Source organism: Apteryx mantelli, chromosome 3 (genome assembly GCF_036417845.1).
Source record: "Apteryx mantelli isolate bAptMan1 chromosome 3, bAptMan1.hap1, whole genome shotgun sequence".
Taxonomy (NCBI): Eukaryota; Metazoa; Chordata; class Aves; order Apterygiformes; family Apterygidae; genus Apteryx; species Apteryx mantelli.
In genome coordinates, this window is record NC_089980.1 from 133,464,286 (window position 1) to 133,478,347 (window position 14,062).

General features: G+C 45.1%; 1 protein-coding gene across 4 annotated transcripts in view; it reads right to left on the reverse strand.

The window, feature by feature from the left end:
* RUNX2 (RUNX family transcription factor 2) overlaps positions 1-14,062 on the reverse strand; it is a 154,081-nt gene that overhangs the window by 55,797 nt on the left and 84,222 nt on the right. For 2 of the 4 annotated variants that reach the window (XM_067294402.1, XM_067294400.1), the window contains 2 exons: positions 12,545-12,599; positions 10,965-11,726 (listed from right to left, as the gene is read on the reverse strand). The exons of the other annotated variants lie outside the window; for them this stretch is intronic. In XM_067294402.1, coding sequence (XP_067150503.1) covers positions 11,510-11,726; positions 12,545-12,599 — 272 coding nt within the window. In that variant the 3' untranslated portion in view covers positions 10,965-11,509. Of the gene's footprint in view, positions 1-10,964; positions 11,727-12,544; positions 12,600-14,062 lie in introns of those variants that run through there. 4 annotated transcript variants of the gene reach the window in all.

The window sequence follows — 14,062 nt, forward strand, 5'->3', positions numbered from 1 at the left end:
AAAACTTAAGTTAAAACAAAAAAAAAGTCTAAATTAAACCTTTAAACCCAAAGGAGGACATATTTCTTTGCAAAGCCACTCACTGTGCCTCCCTGGGCTTCATGTTTGTAGAGTTGCCTTCTTATTCATGGAAGCAACTTGAACCAGCAGCAGCTATTCATAGAAGTTGTTTCTACACGAGTCAAACAAGCCAGTCAAGATGCAACAGCCCAGACAAAGTTAGGGCAAATAAAATGCAAATACTGAAACTAGATTCATGTGGTTCAGCCCTTTTCCTCTCCTATCTTCAACATCTTTGTGACATCGCTTAGATGGCTGATATGAAAACAGGGGTCAAAGTGTCAAGAAAACAGAGGTTGTTTCCTTTGAATTAAATACAAAAAGCATCTTGCAGCTTTCTCATGGCTCAGCCCAAAACCAGAAAGCAGCTAAACATTGCTCAGATGAGACCGAAGGGTGCTGCCTGCAAGGGGGAGGCATCTTCACAAAAAAGTATCGCATCCGTTATCTCCCCTTAGCGTGCTTCAAAGTCTGGCCCACCTTATTTTTTTACATGCCCTGCTGCTCTGCATAGACTAAACCATTTCTCCCACTCCAAGAGACTTGTCCATATGGCCAGTGCACAAGTATATCCCTGGCTTACCTACTGGAGGTGGAATAGGTGTCCATGAAAGAGCTGCTGCTTGCACAAGCAACCCACCCGGCAATGCCATTTGCTGTGGTCTTTCCACTATAATACAGCGCTTCATGTCCAGGCCTTGTACTGAGAACCACGTCCAAGGTCACAGGCTTGAAATTCAAGCTGCTGGAGCCATGAAGCCCTAAGGATAAAAACAAATCAGGCTTGGGGCAGGAGGGGTTTTTTGGGAGGAGAAAGGCAGCTGACTAGGCCAACTGACAAACGGTGAGCTCACGAAGCCAACTGCTAAAGGCTACAAGGACAAAAAAAAAAAAGACAAACTATGTATGACCTCTAAGTCCTGTAAGAAGAAGACCAACAAAAGATGAATCTAAGAAGTAAAATTCGTAATTCCGCTAGGTAGCAACTGTCATGGATACAATAGAAATACTGCTTTTATGACAAATAATATTTTCCCTTGCTTCTTCCACTGCAGCCTCCCTCTCTGCTCTACAAATGCTACCTTTATGTCTCAGATAATTTATAAAATTACAGTAAAACTACAGTAAAAATTAGAGCAATTTTTTCCGAGGTAGGATTTATCCTCCAGCTTCTTCTTTTATTTCAAGTCTTAAAAATGGCTTTCCCAAGAACTTGTCATTTTTCCACCAGATCTATCTACCAAAAAATACTATTTTGGCTCACTGATATTCAGTGGACTGGTCTCCAATACCAGCAGTTTTGGAGTCTGCAGAGGGCTGTCTTACAGCTTGAATGATCAAACTGCTGAACAAAGGAGGAGGAGAGGTCTTTCCCCCTTCTTCTGAAGTTTTCATAGCTACCTGGAAGCCCACCAGTCCGATCACACAGACAGTTTTGGGCTCAGCCCAGCGATGGGGTGAAGTGCTCTAGCCGGGGTTCTGCATGAGGACACCACACACGGTGATCCCACAGCGCTGCGGCAATGCAGATATTTAATATTAACAACTGTCAGCAACGTTGCTACCTAATTGCCCACAGGACCTTCAAAACTGCAAATCTAGAGGCCAAAATTCTTTTTTCTAAGAAAGGGAAAGTCTTTCTGCAAAAGGGACAGGTTTCGCGCACACAAAACCAGAGGCAAATCCCACACCTTCAGCACAACTTTCTCACAGTCTGTTTTGCTTGTGAGGGCACACTTACTCTCACTCACACACACAGACCACAAGCACGCACAGGTACGAGGTCCTGATCTACACAGAAAGCGAACGCCCAAAGGTATCTAACAATGCATTTCAAGGTACTTCTCCCAACAAGGAAGCTAGAGTGAGGGAAGGTTTTAAATGTTCCATTTCAAAATATTTGAATGTCACAGGAGTACTACAATACTGTATAAAAATATATAAAGGAAAAGATGTATAATCTATTGGCCCTAATCCTTGAGCATCAGCAAATCAGCACTTGACCTAAGGAGTCCAGCAGAGGTGGGCCAGAATCTGTTCCCTTTGTCATCTTGTACATGGTGGAGAATATTCACTCTGGTTTCTAACTTAGGTGCCTGAATTAGCAGCCTATACTTCCTATATAGCCTGCGAAACCTTTACAGGGCAACTTCAGCTTCCCAGTTAAGGAACAAACTTAAATGCCTTAAATTAGTCACTACCCCCATGAAAGGAAAATCTACAGGATTCGATTCTACCATTTATTAGCTGAAGCAAGTCACTACTCTAGGTATCTTGCAAAAAATGCTTTTAAACCTTTATTGTTAACTCAAAGAGGTTCAACTAGACTGAACAACTATTGCATCTGGCAGAAAAAAATTCCCAAAACTCCAACCCCCCCTTTCCTTTTTGACTGGGATTGGTATTGACCTGCTAAGAAGAAATGTGTTTACTGGCAGGATATTGGCCTTTTCCAGAAAAATGTCATCATAGTCTCTCAATTCTTTGAAATTTGCCTTGTCACAAATATTAACAAATGGGTACATATTTTACTAAGAAATACTGATTTCATAACAAAAGTTGTGAAGCAGCCAAAAACCCTTGGAAGTAAACCAATAACTGCACTTTAAGCTAAATGAAGTAACTAAATAATAATCGCTTTTCCCAAATGCAGAAATGGATACTGGAGGATTCATACATCAGATTTCTTGTCCCATAGATATTTTTATCCACTTGTTATCATATTTCAAAAGCCATCCTTGACTTAGCAATCTGTTAAATGTAGAGGCATTTCACCAATACCTGTCTAAAAAGTTATTCAGTGTCCATTGCTCCTCGGTCTTGAAAAGAGAGTGAGCTTAAGCCATGTTTTCCAAAATGAACTACTTATCATTCTGTGAGATGGCCAAAAATTTGATTTCCCCCCTTTTTCATATTGTGTGGGGTGCGTATGTGCTTATGAGTGCCGTGTCTTCCTTCTTTGAGGTTCTATTTCTTATTTGTAGTTGTTGTGGCAAAGAAACACTAAAGAAATGAGTTTTACATTTTGTTCACCAGGTGCTGAGGTCTGCGGTCATCCTCACCTCCTTCCGGAGAGATCTGCTAAGCAAGTATCATCCTTTCTGATGTTGTCATGGTTCCTTCAGGACGAGAGCCCTAATGGAAGTTTTGGCCCGGGGTGCAGGGACCCTTCTGAGCAGATTTTAGCAGAGCTTTCACCAGGGGACCCCCAAGTGTGGCGCTCCCAACCTGCCTGGCCCCTTCTGCAGCCCGGTGAGCAGCATCATGTGCCCTGAGAGGCGCGTTCCCCACAGAGGGACAGTTACTGGGCAAAGTCACAGAATCACACAGAACAGTTGAGGTTGGAAGGGACCTCTGGAGATCATCTAGTCCAACCCCTCTGCTCAAGCAGGGTCACCTAGAGCACATTGCCCAGGACTGTGTCCAGGCAGCTTTTGAATATCTCCAGGACTGGAGACTCCACAACCTCTCTGGGCGACCTCTCCCAGTACTCGGTCACCCTCACAGTAATAAAGTTTTTCCTTATGTTCAGATGAATCTTTCAGCAGTAGCTGAAAGGTCTCTTCTCTAACTTAAATCATCCTTGGCCACGAGAAGCAAGAACTACTGAGGGATCATACTGATATTAAACTTGCTGAACTTCCAACATGCTGTTCGAGCCAGCGTAGGAGGCTGGGGCTAGAAGGCTTTCCAGAGTCCTGGAAACAACGGAAAAATCTCCTGAGGACTGGACCAGCCGTGTTAGCATTGGTGTTCACCATGGCTGCTGGCTTGCCCACTGAGACCACCAAAAAGTACCAGAGTACCAAAGGGCCAACGCTATATTAAATCTGGCAGCAACTTCAATGAGTCTACGCTTTTCCAAGTGTACACTGGCTTTAGCTTTGCTCTTTGATAGGAAGTAGCCAAGTGCAAGACTTGAACGGTGACCTTGGATTGTCAGATTTTTCAGAACGAGGCAGCTGGAACAGGGGTCACTTTAGGGCAATATTGCTTCCAAGGGAAAGCCAAAATTTTGTTTTAGAGAGGACTTGGAGATTTCGCCTTGGACTCAAAGTATTGTGTATCGGTCTCCATTTTGGTGCTGAATTCAGGCTGGTGCACGCACAAGAAAGTATTGCGTTGCATGGCAGTAAAAAGGCTGCGTGTAAAGGGCTAAAACCTGCTTTTGCATTTATTTGTCTTTATTGGGGTTTCACCCGTCAGCCCTGCTGAGATCAGCATGAGTCCCCCACCGATGGGACTTGTGCAGACTTAGGGAGTATGCCACCTCCTCTGCACCACTGTTTACTCAAGTAGAAGTGGTTTGTATTTTCCTGTCTCTAGGTTGTCATGCTGCAGATGACCTAAATTATATCTCTGTATTTTTTTCCTCCAGAGGGGGAGATCTGAAGTTAGCTGGGTGTACCTGCGAGCAGCCAATAGCCCCTGGCACAGGGGCAATCGCACTCAGCAAGGAGCAGCAAGTGCCTCTTTCTGTCCTCCACCGCTGGGCTCCAGGCAGGAGCTGCCGCCATGGAGAGCCTGACCAGGTCCTTCCCCGCCATGCCAGGCAGAATTAAATCAATAAAGCTGGCAAGGGACAACGACCAGGTGACACAGTGGTTTGTCAGCACATTATCTGCTGCCTATTTTCTGTCACAGGAGGAGTTGGCAAGCTGCTCCCAGGCAGAAGCCCACAATAAACCAAGCGCCAGGCTTAACGTGGATATCCTGAAAAAGTATCTTTTATAAATAAACCCAGTGCACAGAAAAATTGTCCATGCGCCTGTTAAACTAAGCAACTGAAATGAGTTCCTAATTGGAAACGTATGCAAATAGCAGTTTTGGGGATCTTCTCTGCAAGGCAGTGATGGGGAGGTCTGGAATGGCACGTACAAAACCTCCGCTTGTTGGCAGGGAAAAGCGTTGCACAAGCTCTCTGTAAACATCTTTATCTGCAGTCATTCACCGTCAATCCTAAATACTGGATGAGTTCTCCCCATCATTTCACAATGGGTTTCCTTGGGTTTCTAGGAAGTGTTTTCTAGGACTGTTATTCAGCATATGAGAAAAATGCGTGAACGTGATGCACAGTCAGTTCTTTTTTTCTTTTGGCCATTGTCCGATTATAGAAAAACAAGATATCACGTAACCACATACCCTACTCTTCTCTAACACCTTCCATCCAATATCTATGAGCATATTACAAACATGAGAGATTTTACTGGTATTTCAAAGATCCCTGCCTGGGGGGTATTGTGCTATCAGTGCTATAACGTAAGGAAAATACGATTTAAGGAGTAGTATGAAGTCCTACAGAGAGTAAATGGCCAAACTGAGTGCATCTTTCTTAGGGCTCAATACAGTGCCTTATAAAGAGATTATCCAGTCTCTATCTAGTAGGTAGAATTACTCTTTTCCAGTATTATAAATAGACAAATAAAATAACTAAGGAAATGAAACAGGGTGAAGGAGAAAGTAGAAAAGATGGAGCAATGATGCCGTTTTAAATCTCTAGCCTCAGTTCAGCATTTTACCATTTTCTATGGCAAAGAACAAGTCAAGTAAATTCCTTGTTGACTGGTACTTTCTACAGCTCATGAAAGCCAAGCGCTGTGGATTTTGCAGATCTTTAAAGTACGGGGGGAAATTCCAGCCAGTGATGCCATATGTTACTCAAAAATCCAGAAAGGTGCAGAAAGTGCTGTAAGACACGCCACAACTGATCTGAAAAGGGACAGAAGTATAAACTGGATTTTCTGTCCTCATTTTAAGATCTTGCTGCCAAACAGGGGTTTACAAAGAAAGACCTCTGGAGATTTCTCATACTTTTTGGCTTATTTTCCTGGTGTTCATCTTAACAGAAATCAGCTGTTCTCCTTCTCACTTGTACAGTATTTGCAGAATAGAGTTTAGCATCTGGCCCAGCTATTATTAAATAAAAAGGAGAACATCCTGCTCCGTTAGGAGAACACCACTACTGGCAACAAAAGGACAAAGATCATTTGCATTCACAATTCCAGAGATCTGCCTGGATTATTCACTCTATTTTTCCTCTCTCTTTCTCCCCTCCCTCTGCGGACAGAGCCATGGCCTTGCTTTCCTGTTTCCTGATGTTTCCTAACCCGCCTTGCACAGCCCCGGAGCTGGGATAAGAACCATGCTTTCTTGGGAGATACTCTCTTGCAGTAGCTGGACACAACAGGGTTGTTTTAAGCTACTTAGGACTTCTTTTTTCAAGGGAGGAAATGAAAAAGTAAACAAAGTTGTGTGTGTGTGGAGGGGAACGGGAGGGACTGCCTTGGTGTTTAGGCTCCAACTTTATTTTTAAAAGCGCTCTAAAGTTAGAGCCCGTAGGAATACAACCGAAGGGGTGGAGATGAGAAGCTGCTAAGCACTGGACTCCCATTGACTTGCAGCAAGGTTTTAAAGCCTGACGCCACGTTGCTTTCCCAACCCAAGATCCAGGGAAGGGAACATATTGCACCTGGGGGGTTCAGGGTGGCCAGGGGGAGAAGCTCTTCCCTCAGAGGACAACTCTGGGACAGGGTGCCCAGAAGCCCTGCTGAACTGCCAAGCTTGGGAGACTTCAAGACTTGGCTAGACAACGCCACGGCCGACCGGATCCGGTGGTGGCGGTGGTCCTGCTCCAAATAGGTGGTTGACCCAGATGACCTACAGAGGCGGCTTCTAACCACCGTCTCTGTGATTCTTCACTGATAACATCGACATTTGGGAGCCGAGAAATGTTGGCATCAAAAACCACTGGGCTATTAATAGCGGGACTTCAGCTGATCTCCACTGGTGTAATCACCAGCTGAATTTGGCTTAGCGATGAACATTAATCACTGGCAAGTTACCGCAGCGTATCGGCTTGAACAGGGGTTGTTTGCTTTTCTCTAAGTGGTGGGACATCCCACGAGCTCCAACTGCTCGTCGTGATGATTCTGGCGAGAGGGAGCGGCCAAGTGGTGTGTTCCCCGCTCGCAGACCAAGTGATATCTGCTTTTTTTTCCTGCCCACCGCAAATCCAGAGCAAATCTGTTGAGACAGCACAACTTGGCCTTAAGTCTGCATTGTTTTTTCACCAGATCAGCAGTCTGGAAACTGGGTCAATTTTTCTAAACATGTGGTTTAGAAATGTGCTGTTTAAAGGGACACTGTCCAATGGCGTGACACCAAAATTAGATTTGTAGTAAAAAAAAAAAAAAAAAAAAAGACCAAAAAAAAGTTCAAAGCGCTCTGTAAACACTGAGTCCTTGGGACACACTGACAAACTATGAAAATAGTAACTTCCCTGCTTTATATTTAGGGAAACCGAGGCATAAAGAGAAGAGTCCAAAGCTGCCTGAAGAATCACAGACAACAATTTCCCAGCTACAGAACCAAAGCTAATTTGTCTCATCTTTACAAGTTATTACCAACATAATTATAGGGATTTTATTTTATTTATCACCTGAACTGCAATAGCATTGGGACTGTGTGGAAAACAAGGGCAAGTACTGCAGACAGTCGAGACAAGCGGCTCCGGCTGGGCAAAATATGAGAATTAGGAAGGAAATTCAAGTCCCCTTGTTAAGTTGCTTAGGTTACAAAGTGGACCGTTAGAAACACAGATTACATCCACCCTACAAAATGTTGCTTATCTTCATGAAAGTAGCAGGGCGGAGCTGGTAACTTCAACATTCAGTGATGCTGTAGGACCCAAGTTACTGTGTTTTCCCTGCTAGACATGTTTGGAAATTTAGGTCTTGTTCTCTTTGCATTTCATATCCTGGTCTTTTAAGGGGGCTAACAGCTTCCTATTCACCAAGGAGCTAAGAGATTGTGAGACGCCCAGATACCCTTCTCCCAGGCTATATAAGTATCACAAGGAGACGTTGTGGGAACAGCCCTATGCAGTCCAGACAGCTATTACACTGGTAGATCTACAGAGAAAAAAATACAGCAACAGCAGGCCAAAGAGAGCCCTTTTTGAGGCTACATATTCAGTTTTTTGCTTTAAGCTCAGGCTAAGGCTTTCCTGCAAGGTGCTGCATAAAAATGGTCAACCTGTTCCCAGGATGTTATCTGCCACGATCAGTCTCCATCACCTATCCACAGACCAGAAGTTTCTGGTGGATCTCCTCATTACTTTAACCTGCCCAACAGAAGCTTCTGGCCGATAGACCTTGGCCGCTGGATTGCTCTCCCACTTCTCTGCAAGCACTGGGTTGAGTCTCGGCTGTGTGAGCCGCAGAGCTGGGCGCCTGCGTTGCCCCAAACCCTTTCTTACCCCATTATACGATCTAGTGTGAACTCCCCCAGGGCCTCTGCAGCAGTCTTAAGCAGCGCATTGGCCATCTGCTCCCCAGGGATGGATTTCACCCCAAAATACTGATTAACGTCCTCAGTAAGCGACAGGCTCTAAAGTGCATGACCATGCAGAAGGTGACTAGATGGTACGTGTCAATTGTTTGAGTATACGACTGAGGTTATTTCCTTCTTTCCACCAGTAAACAGCTTGATGAATTTTTTTATTTGGTGCCAACAGAGGGCTTGGTGCTGAACAGTGAAGTCAGCTCCAGCTCCATCAGTCTCCCCCCTCTCCCCAAGAGTTTGTTTTAGGCACAGAGAAGGCTGATTTAGACCAGTGGCTGCCAACATGTGGTTTCTTTGAGACCCTCCAGTGTTGCTCGCAGCCACAGGAAATTAAAAAGTCAAAGCCAAGGCCAACAGGGAGAAGCCGAGCGAGATGTTGCCCGTTTTATGTTAGCTGCGTGGGGACCAGCCGAGGTCTGACACCAGCGATCAAGAGTTGCTGCTCGACCCCCTTGCGATGCAAAAGTAAGAGACTTTTCGGTGACACCGACTGGTGGGAAAGCCAGTGGTTGCGGCCTCTTGTAGGAGACGTTTTAGACCTTATCTCCTAACTGCACTTTGATCCTGATCTCATGCCCCCACGATGCTGCCTGCAGCGTGACTTGTCCCTAAGTGACACCAGGGCTGAGAGGTTAGACCCCGCACGAGAAGGGATGCTAGAAGAAGAGCAAATACACATGCAAGCAGGTGTGCATGGGGGTGCACGCCCGCATCCACACCCACACATCCATCTGCCCCGTCATCGGGCAGTCCTCCGAGCTGATCCAAGCGGCTCCTTTTGCTGCTGAAGTGGTGCCTTTCTGGCTAAGCTGTAAGAGCGAGAGTGGCCTGAAGCAGAAAGGGGGAAGCGAAGCGACAGCCAGAGCCCGAACACGATGCATGAGAGGGAAACACATGGGAACTGCCATGGGATCACAGCTGGGGTTGCCTTCTCCTAGCCCTGTGTGCTGCCCACAGTCCGCTGTCGAGACCTGCTCAGGGAAAGGTGCCAGGAACCACCAGAAGATAGAAGGATCACCACGGCTCCTCAATAACCTGCCCATGTTCACGTTTCACCCTGTCAAAGCTCTTCCTGTGGCCTGATTTACTGTGTTACCCCTACAGTCATCCGAGCAGGTTTTAGCTTGGACAACCTGCGGCAGGGAGCTCCACAGCTGAAATCACATGATAATCCAGGTGGGAAGGGACCTCGGGAGGTCTCCAGCCCAACCTCCTGCTCAAAGCAGGCTCAGCTATGAGGGCAGAGCAGGTTGCTCAGAGCTTTATCTGGCCGGCTCTTGTAAACCTCCAAGGATGGAGGTTGCGCAAGCTCTCCGGGCCGTTTTACTGCTAGACCATCCAAATTGTGAAAAATCGTTAGTTTCCCTTAACGAGCTCTGGATTAAACGAGCATGAATATAAGGAACCGCCCTCTATGCCCTGACTAGCTGAGATGGGTTAACCTGTGTACCAGAGGGCAGCGGAAAGTCTTAGCACTCAGGTTTATCACATAAGATCCCCTAAAGCTGTTAATATAGCAACACACCCCGGAGCATTGATCGTCTTGCTTGGCTCTTCGCCCTTGGATAAAACTTCCCTGAAGTCAGGCCCCCGATTACAGGCTGGAATGAAAGTACCCTCAAAAACCCCAAAACATTATCTCAGTCTTCAACCGCCACGCACCAAGTGTGTAGGTCCACGTTAAAAGGAGCAGAGCTTACGCAATTACTGCCATTTCAGGTTTCCTCATTAAACTTCAGAGCTAAAGGTTTCTTGAAACCAACAGAACCTCATTTCTCTCTGAGCTACCTCGTCTCCTTTGCGGACTCAAGAAATATCTAAAAGGGATAAGAACTTACTATGAAACCAGGCACAAGCTTGCAAACAACTCTTGTCCTCTCCTCTCCTCCTGAAGACAGTCCTGGGTGAACTTAACGTCACCATCAGTAGCTCCACCTCCTTCCACCCCTGACACTAGGCTGGAGGAAAAATTGCCTCCTCCCCAGTCTCCTCCCTCTCCATATAGCTTTCTCTACTTGGCAACTGGTTTTGCTTCAGGCCATGCAAATCATGAGATTATCTGTAACCGCATTCCTCAGGTCCAACCAGGCAGAAGTGGGGATAGCGCAACCCCGATCCTGCAACAGCGCCAGAAATCAAAATCCCTCCCTGCTGCTTTGGAAAGCCCTTCCAGCTTTTCCTGCACCTCCAGCTCTGCTCACGGTGCCTTCCTGACAGAATGTTTCTGTTAATAGCAGTTGTTAGGTTTCAGAGTTAACAACAGATCAAGATGAATGCAGCAGTTCACACTTGAAGAAATATTTTCAATAGTTTGCAGACTTGGGAAAAGAAGCAACATTTAATATCAGATTTAGAAGGTTTCCTTTACCCTCAGGAGGCCTGGAAACTTGCTTTTTATATTTAGTTGAAAACTTAAGCACTGCACAAATTGATGGGGCCACCGCTGAAGGGCTGGTACCATGTTCCAGTGCATATTAACTTTACCAAGCCCCTGACTGCTCATGAACATGAGGTGCATGGCTACGGGGAGACAGCGGAAGAAAAAGAAGCATAGAAGAACATTAACAAAAAAAGCCATTTTATTGAAAATGAAATTCAAACTTCAAATTAATATTACAATCATGAGAAAATGCCAAACAATTCAATTTACAGTTGCAACATACAATACAAATAGTCCCTTTGAAGTTGAAGTAAACTGATCCACAATCTTCGTCTGTGGCACAAAGCAGAATGTGTTTGTACAATATGTGCATGAAAAGCAAATCTCGGGTGACAGCATTTGAAAAAATAAAAAAAATTAAAGCTTGTATTTACACAAAATGCTACAAATATTTTGTTCCAGCAGAAATTCAAGACTGGTAAAGCATATTTAACAACAAAAGAAAAAAAATGGAATGTCACTCATATTACCTAAAACAAAAGTTACTGTAAAAGTATGGTTTTGGCTGATATACTTAAAAGTACTGCATTAAAAAAAAAAAAAAAAGCAAAGAGTTATCTGTAAACATGGAAGTAAACAAACATCTAAAAAGTTCTCAGAAAAATGTTAAAATGAAATGCATTATATTTAAAAACAATACGAAAGTCGGGGGGGCGGGGGGGAGGTTCAGAGAACCGGGCTGCTTTGCTCTTGTACGCATGGCAGGTACAGGGCGGAATTATTGCTTGCGTCGCCGGCTCGCCGTGGGCGGCAGCTTCGCCGCGCTACGCGCGAAAGTGCAAATTTTTGCCCGCTCAGGGCGGCGCCCGCCCGGACCGGGGAACCTCGCCGGGGCAGCGCGCCCGCTCCGCTGGAAGTAAATCTTTGGTAGGGTAAAAGAGAGCTGGAAGGTAAAACAAAGGCAATTTTTTTAAATCTTTCGATCTCCGAGCGGCGCCCAGGATGCCGCCGCCGCTCGCCGAAGGGAAGGGCTGGCGCACCGTGGAGAAGGCGCCTGGCCGGCGGTGCTAAGCACCTCGCAAAACGGCAGACGGCCTCCTACGATTAACTACGTAACGTGTTTCTTTTTTTGTTGTTTTTTTTTTTTTCTTCTCCTGAAATCCTGAATCGAGAGCGTTTCCAAGCGAACTTGGAAGCGTCTGCAAAAAGCTCGGACGCGCACGTCTGCGCCCGCCCGTGCAGCTGCCCCCGTTCCCCGTCCGACGGACAGGGAGAGGTTTTCCAAAGGCACCGAGAGGCTCTAGGAGCACGGGGCCCACCCAAAGCCGACGGGCAGGCGCTCCTCCATCCGCAGGCACTTGGAAAATCCCGTCCTTGGCATCAGACGTGGCCGCCGGGTGCGCGGATTGGGCCCGCGGTCCCCGACCGGGCGGATAAAACTGTGTGTGAACGTCTGTCCCTAAGGGGCCAGGTCGAAAAACGCGGGGGGACACGAACCGAATTCTGCCGGTGCTGAGCAAAACACAGATCTGGTCTACGCTGGATTTATCCAGAAGCAAAAACCAAGTGCTTGAATTTTACAACAAAGTCTTAAAAAAAAAAAGAAGGAAGAAAAAAAAAAAGAAGAGAAATCTGGGTTGCTGCCTGCAGCCACTCTAACGACATTTCGACACAAAAGCACCCTAAAAATTACTTAATATGCATACAGTAAACCTTAAAAAGCCCTTCTCAGCAATAACAAATAATGTACAAATATAGTACCTTTTATTAAATAGGAAACAGCTTGCACTGGCAGTACATCTTTTTCTCTTGCTTACTAAACAAAAAAAAAAAAACAAAAAAAACAACTGAAATGTGTAACCAGACACTGGCTTTTTAAGTGCTGCTGAGACTAACAAACGTATTTTACAGTTACAAATAAATGGACAGTGGTACGCTTCAAGCCACCACAAACCAACAATAAATAGAATCAATTACAGCTTCCATCTTTGAAGGAAAACTAAGTATTAGAAAAAGTGTCTTACTTATACTTTAAGCATACTTGGTATACAACCTTTAGAAGGCAAAGACTTTTTTTTTCTTTTTTCTTTCTTTTCTCTTTTTTTAAGGAATCGCACAAATTAATCGGAGGACTGTACCATGCCAAACGTCACCGCGGCGGCGCTTGACAGCGGAGCTGCTAGCTAAGGGGGAGAAGGCGGCCGCCGGCCGCCGCGGGGCCCCGGCCGTGGCTGCTTGCAAGGAAACACGAACCCGTTGCCGGCTCTAGCATTTAATGCTGAGGACTGGCGAGCTCGTGACGGGCGGGCGAGCGGCGCCGCGGGAAGCGCTTTCGTCTCGCGAGGGGGCCGCGACGTCGACGGGGGCAGAACGGGGGCCGGGCTCTCGCCTGCTCTACCTTCCTCCTGCCTCCGAGCCGCCTGGCGACGCAGCCCCACGGGCTGGAAACGCCTTTGATTTCTTTCTTTTTTTAAAAAAAAACTGTCAACATTCAAAACATGTTGCCAAAACAGAACGTTTTAAACGTACTTTCAGATTTCCAAGTTCTGAGAAAAATCCTGGGAGAGGAAGAAAGCAGGTGAAGGGTGGAAACCATTTCATCCTTCCTACCATTTTTTCCAGTGTCTCCACAACTACTGATTAAAAGGCAAGACTGTGTTGAAGGCAACCAGACAGCTAATAAAATATTTTTAACACAATATTTCCTTCATAAGTTATACAAAAGGGTGCTACATCCAAAATCATTTCATGGGGATGCAGTTGGGTTGGTTCCTTTGTTTTTAAATCACATCATTGTAAACTGCTTCACACTGGAACTGCTTTTCAGAGTTGGGTAAAGGTTTGAGGTTTACACCATTGCAGAAATGTAATAATTAAAAAAAAAATACTTTTAGAGACCGAAGTCAATATATCATTACATTAAGAAACGTTTAAAGGGTCCAAATGTCATTAAATAATTATAAATATTCTTTTAAAGTTATATGATGATTCATGTTAGCAAACAACCTCAAATTTTACACATTTATAATTTAAAAAAAAATAAAAAAGAACATAGCCGAACACAAATACTATGTATACCATTTTGGCTCTAGTAATATATATTGCCATTTTCATATTTTGCATAAGTAATAACGTTTTGCTTTTATTTTAAAAGGATTTGGCTTTTATTTTTGTTTTTTGGTTAACTGGACGAAGGCAAAATCAATGGATGCAAAAGCAAAAAGGAAGCTCTGGGGTCATCTATCCTAACTTGAAGACTTGTTCTCTTTAAGTACCCCA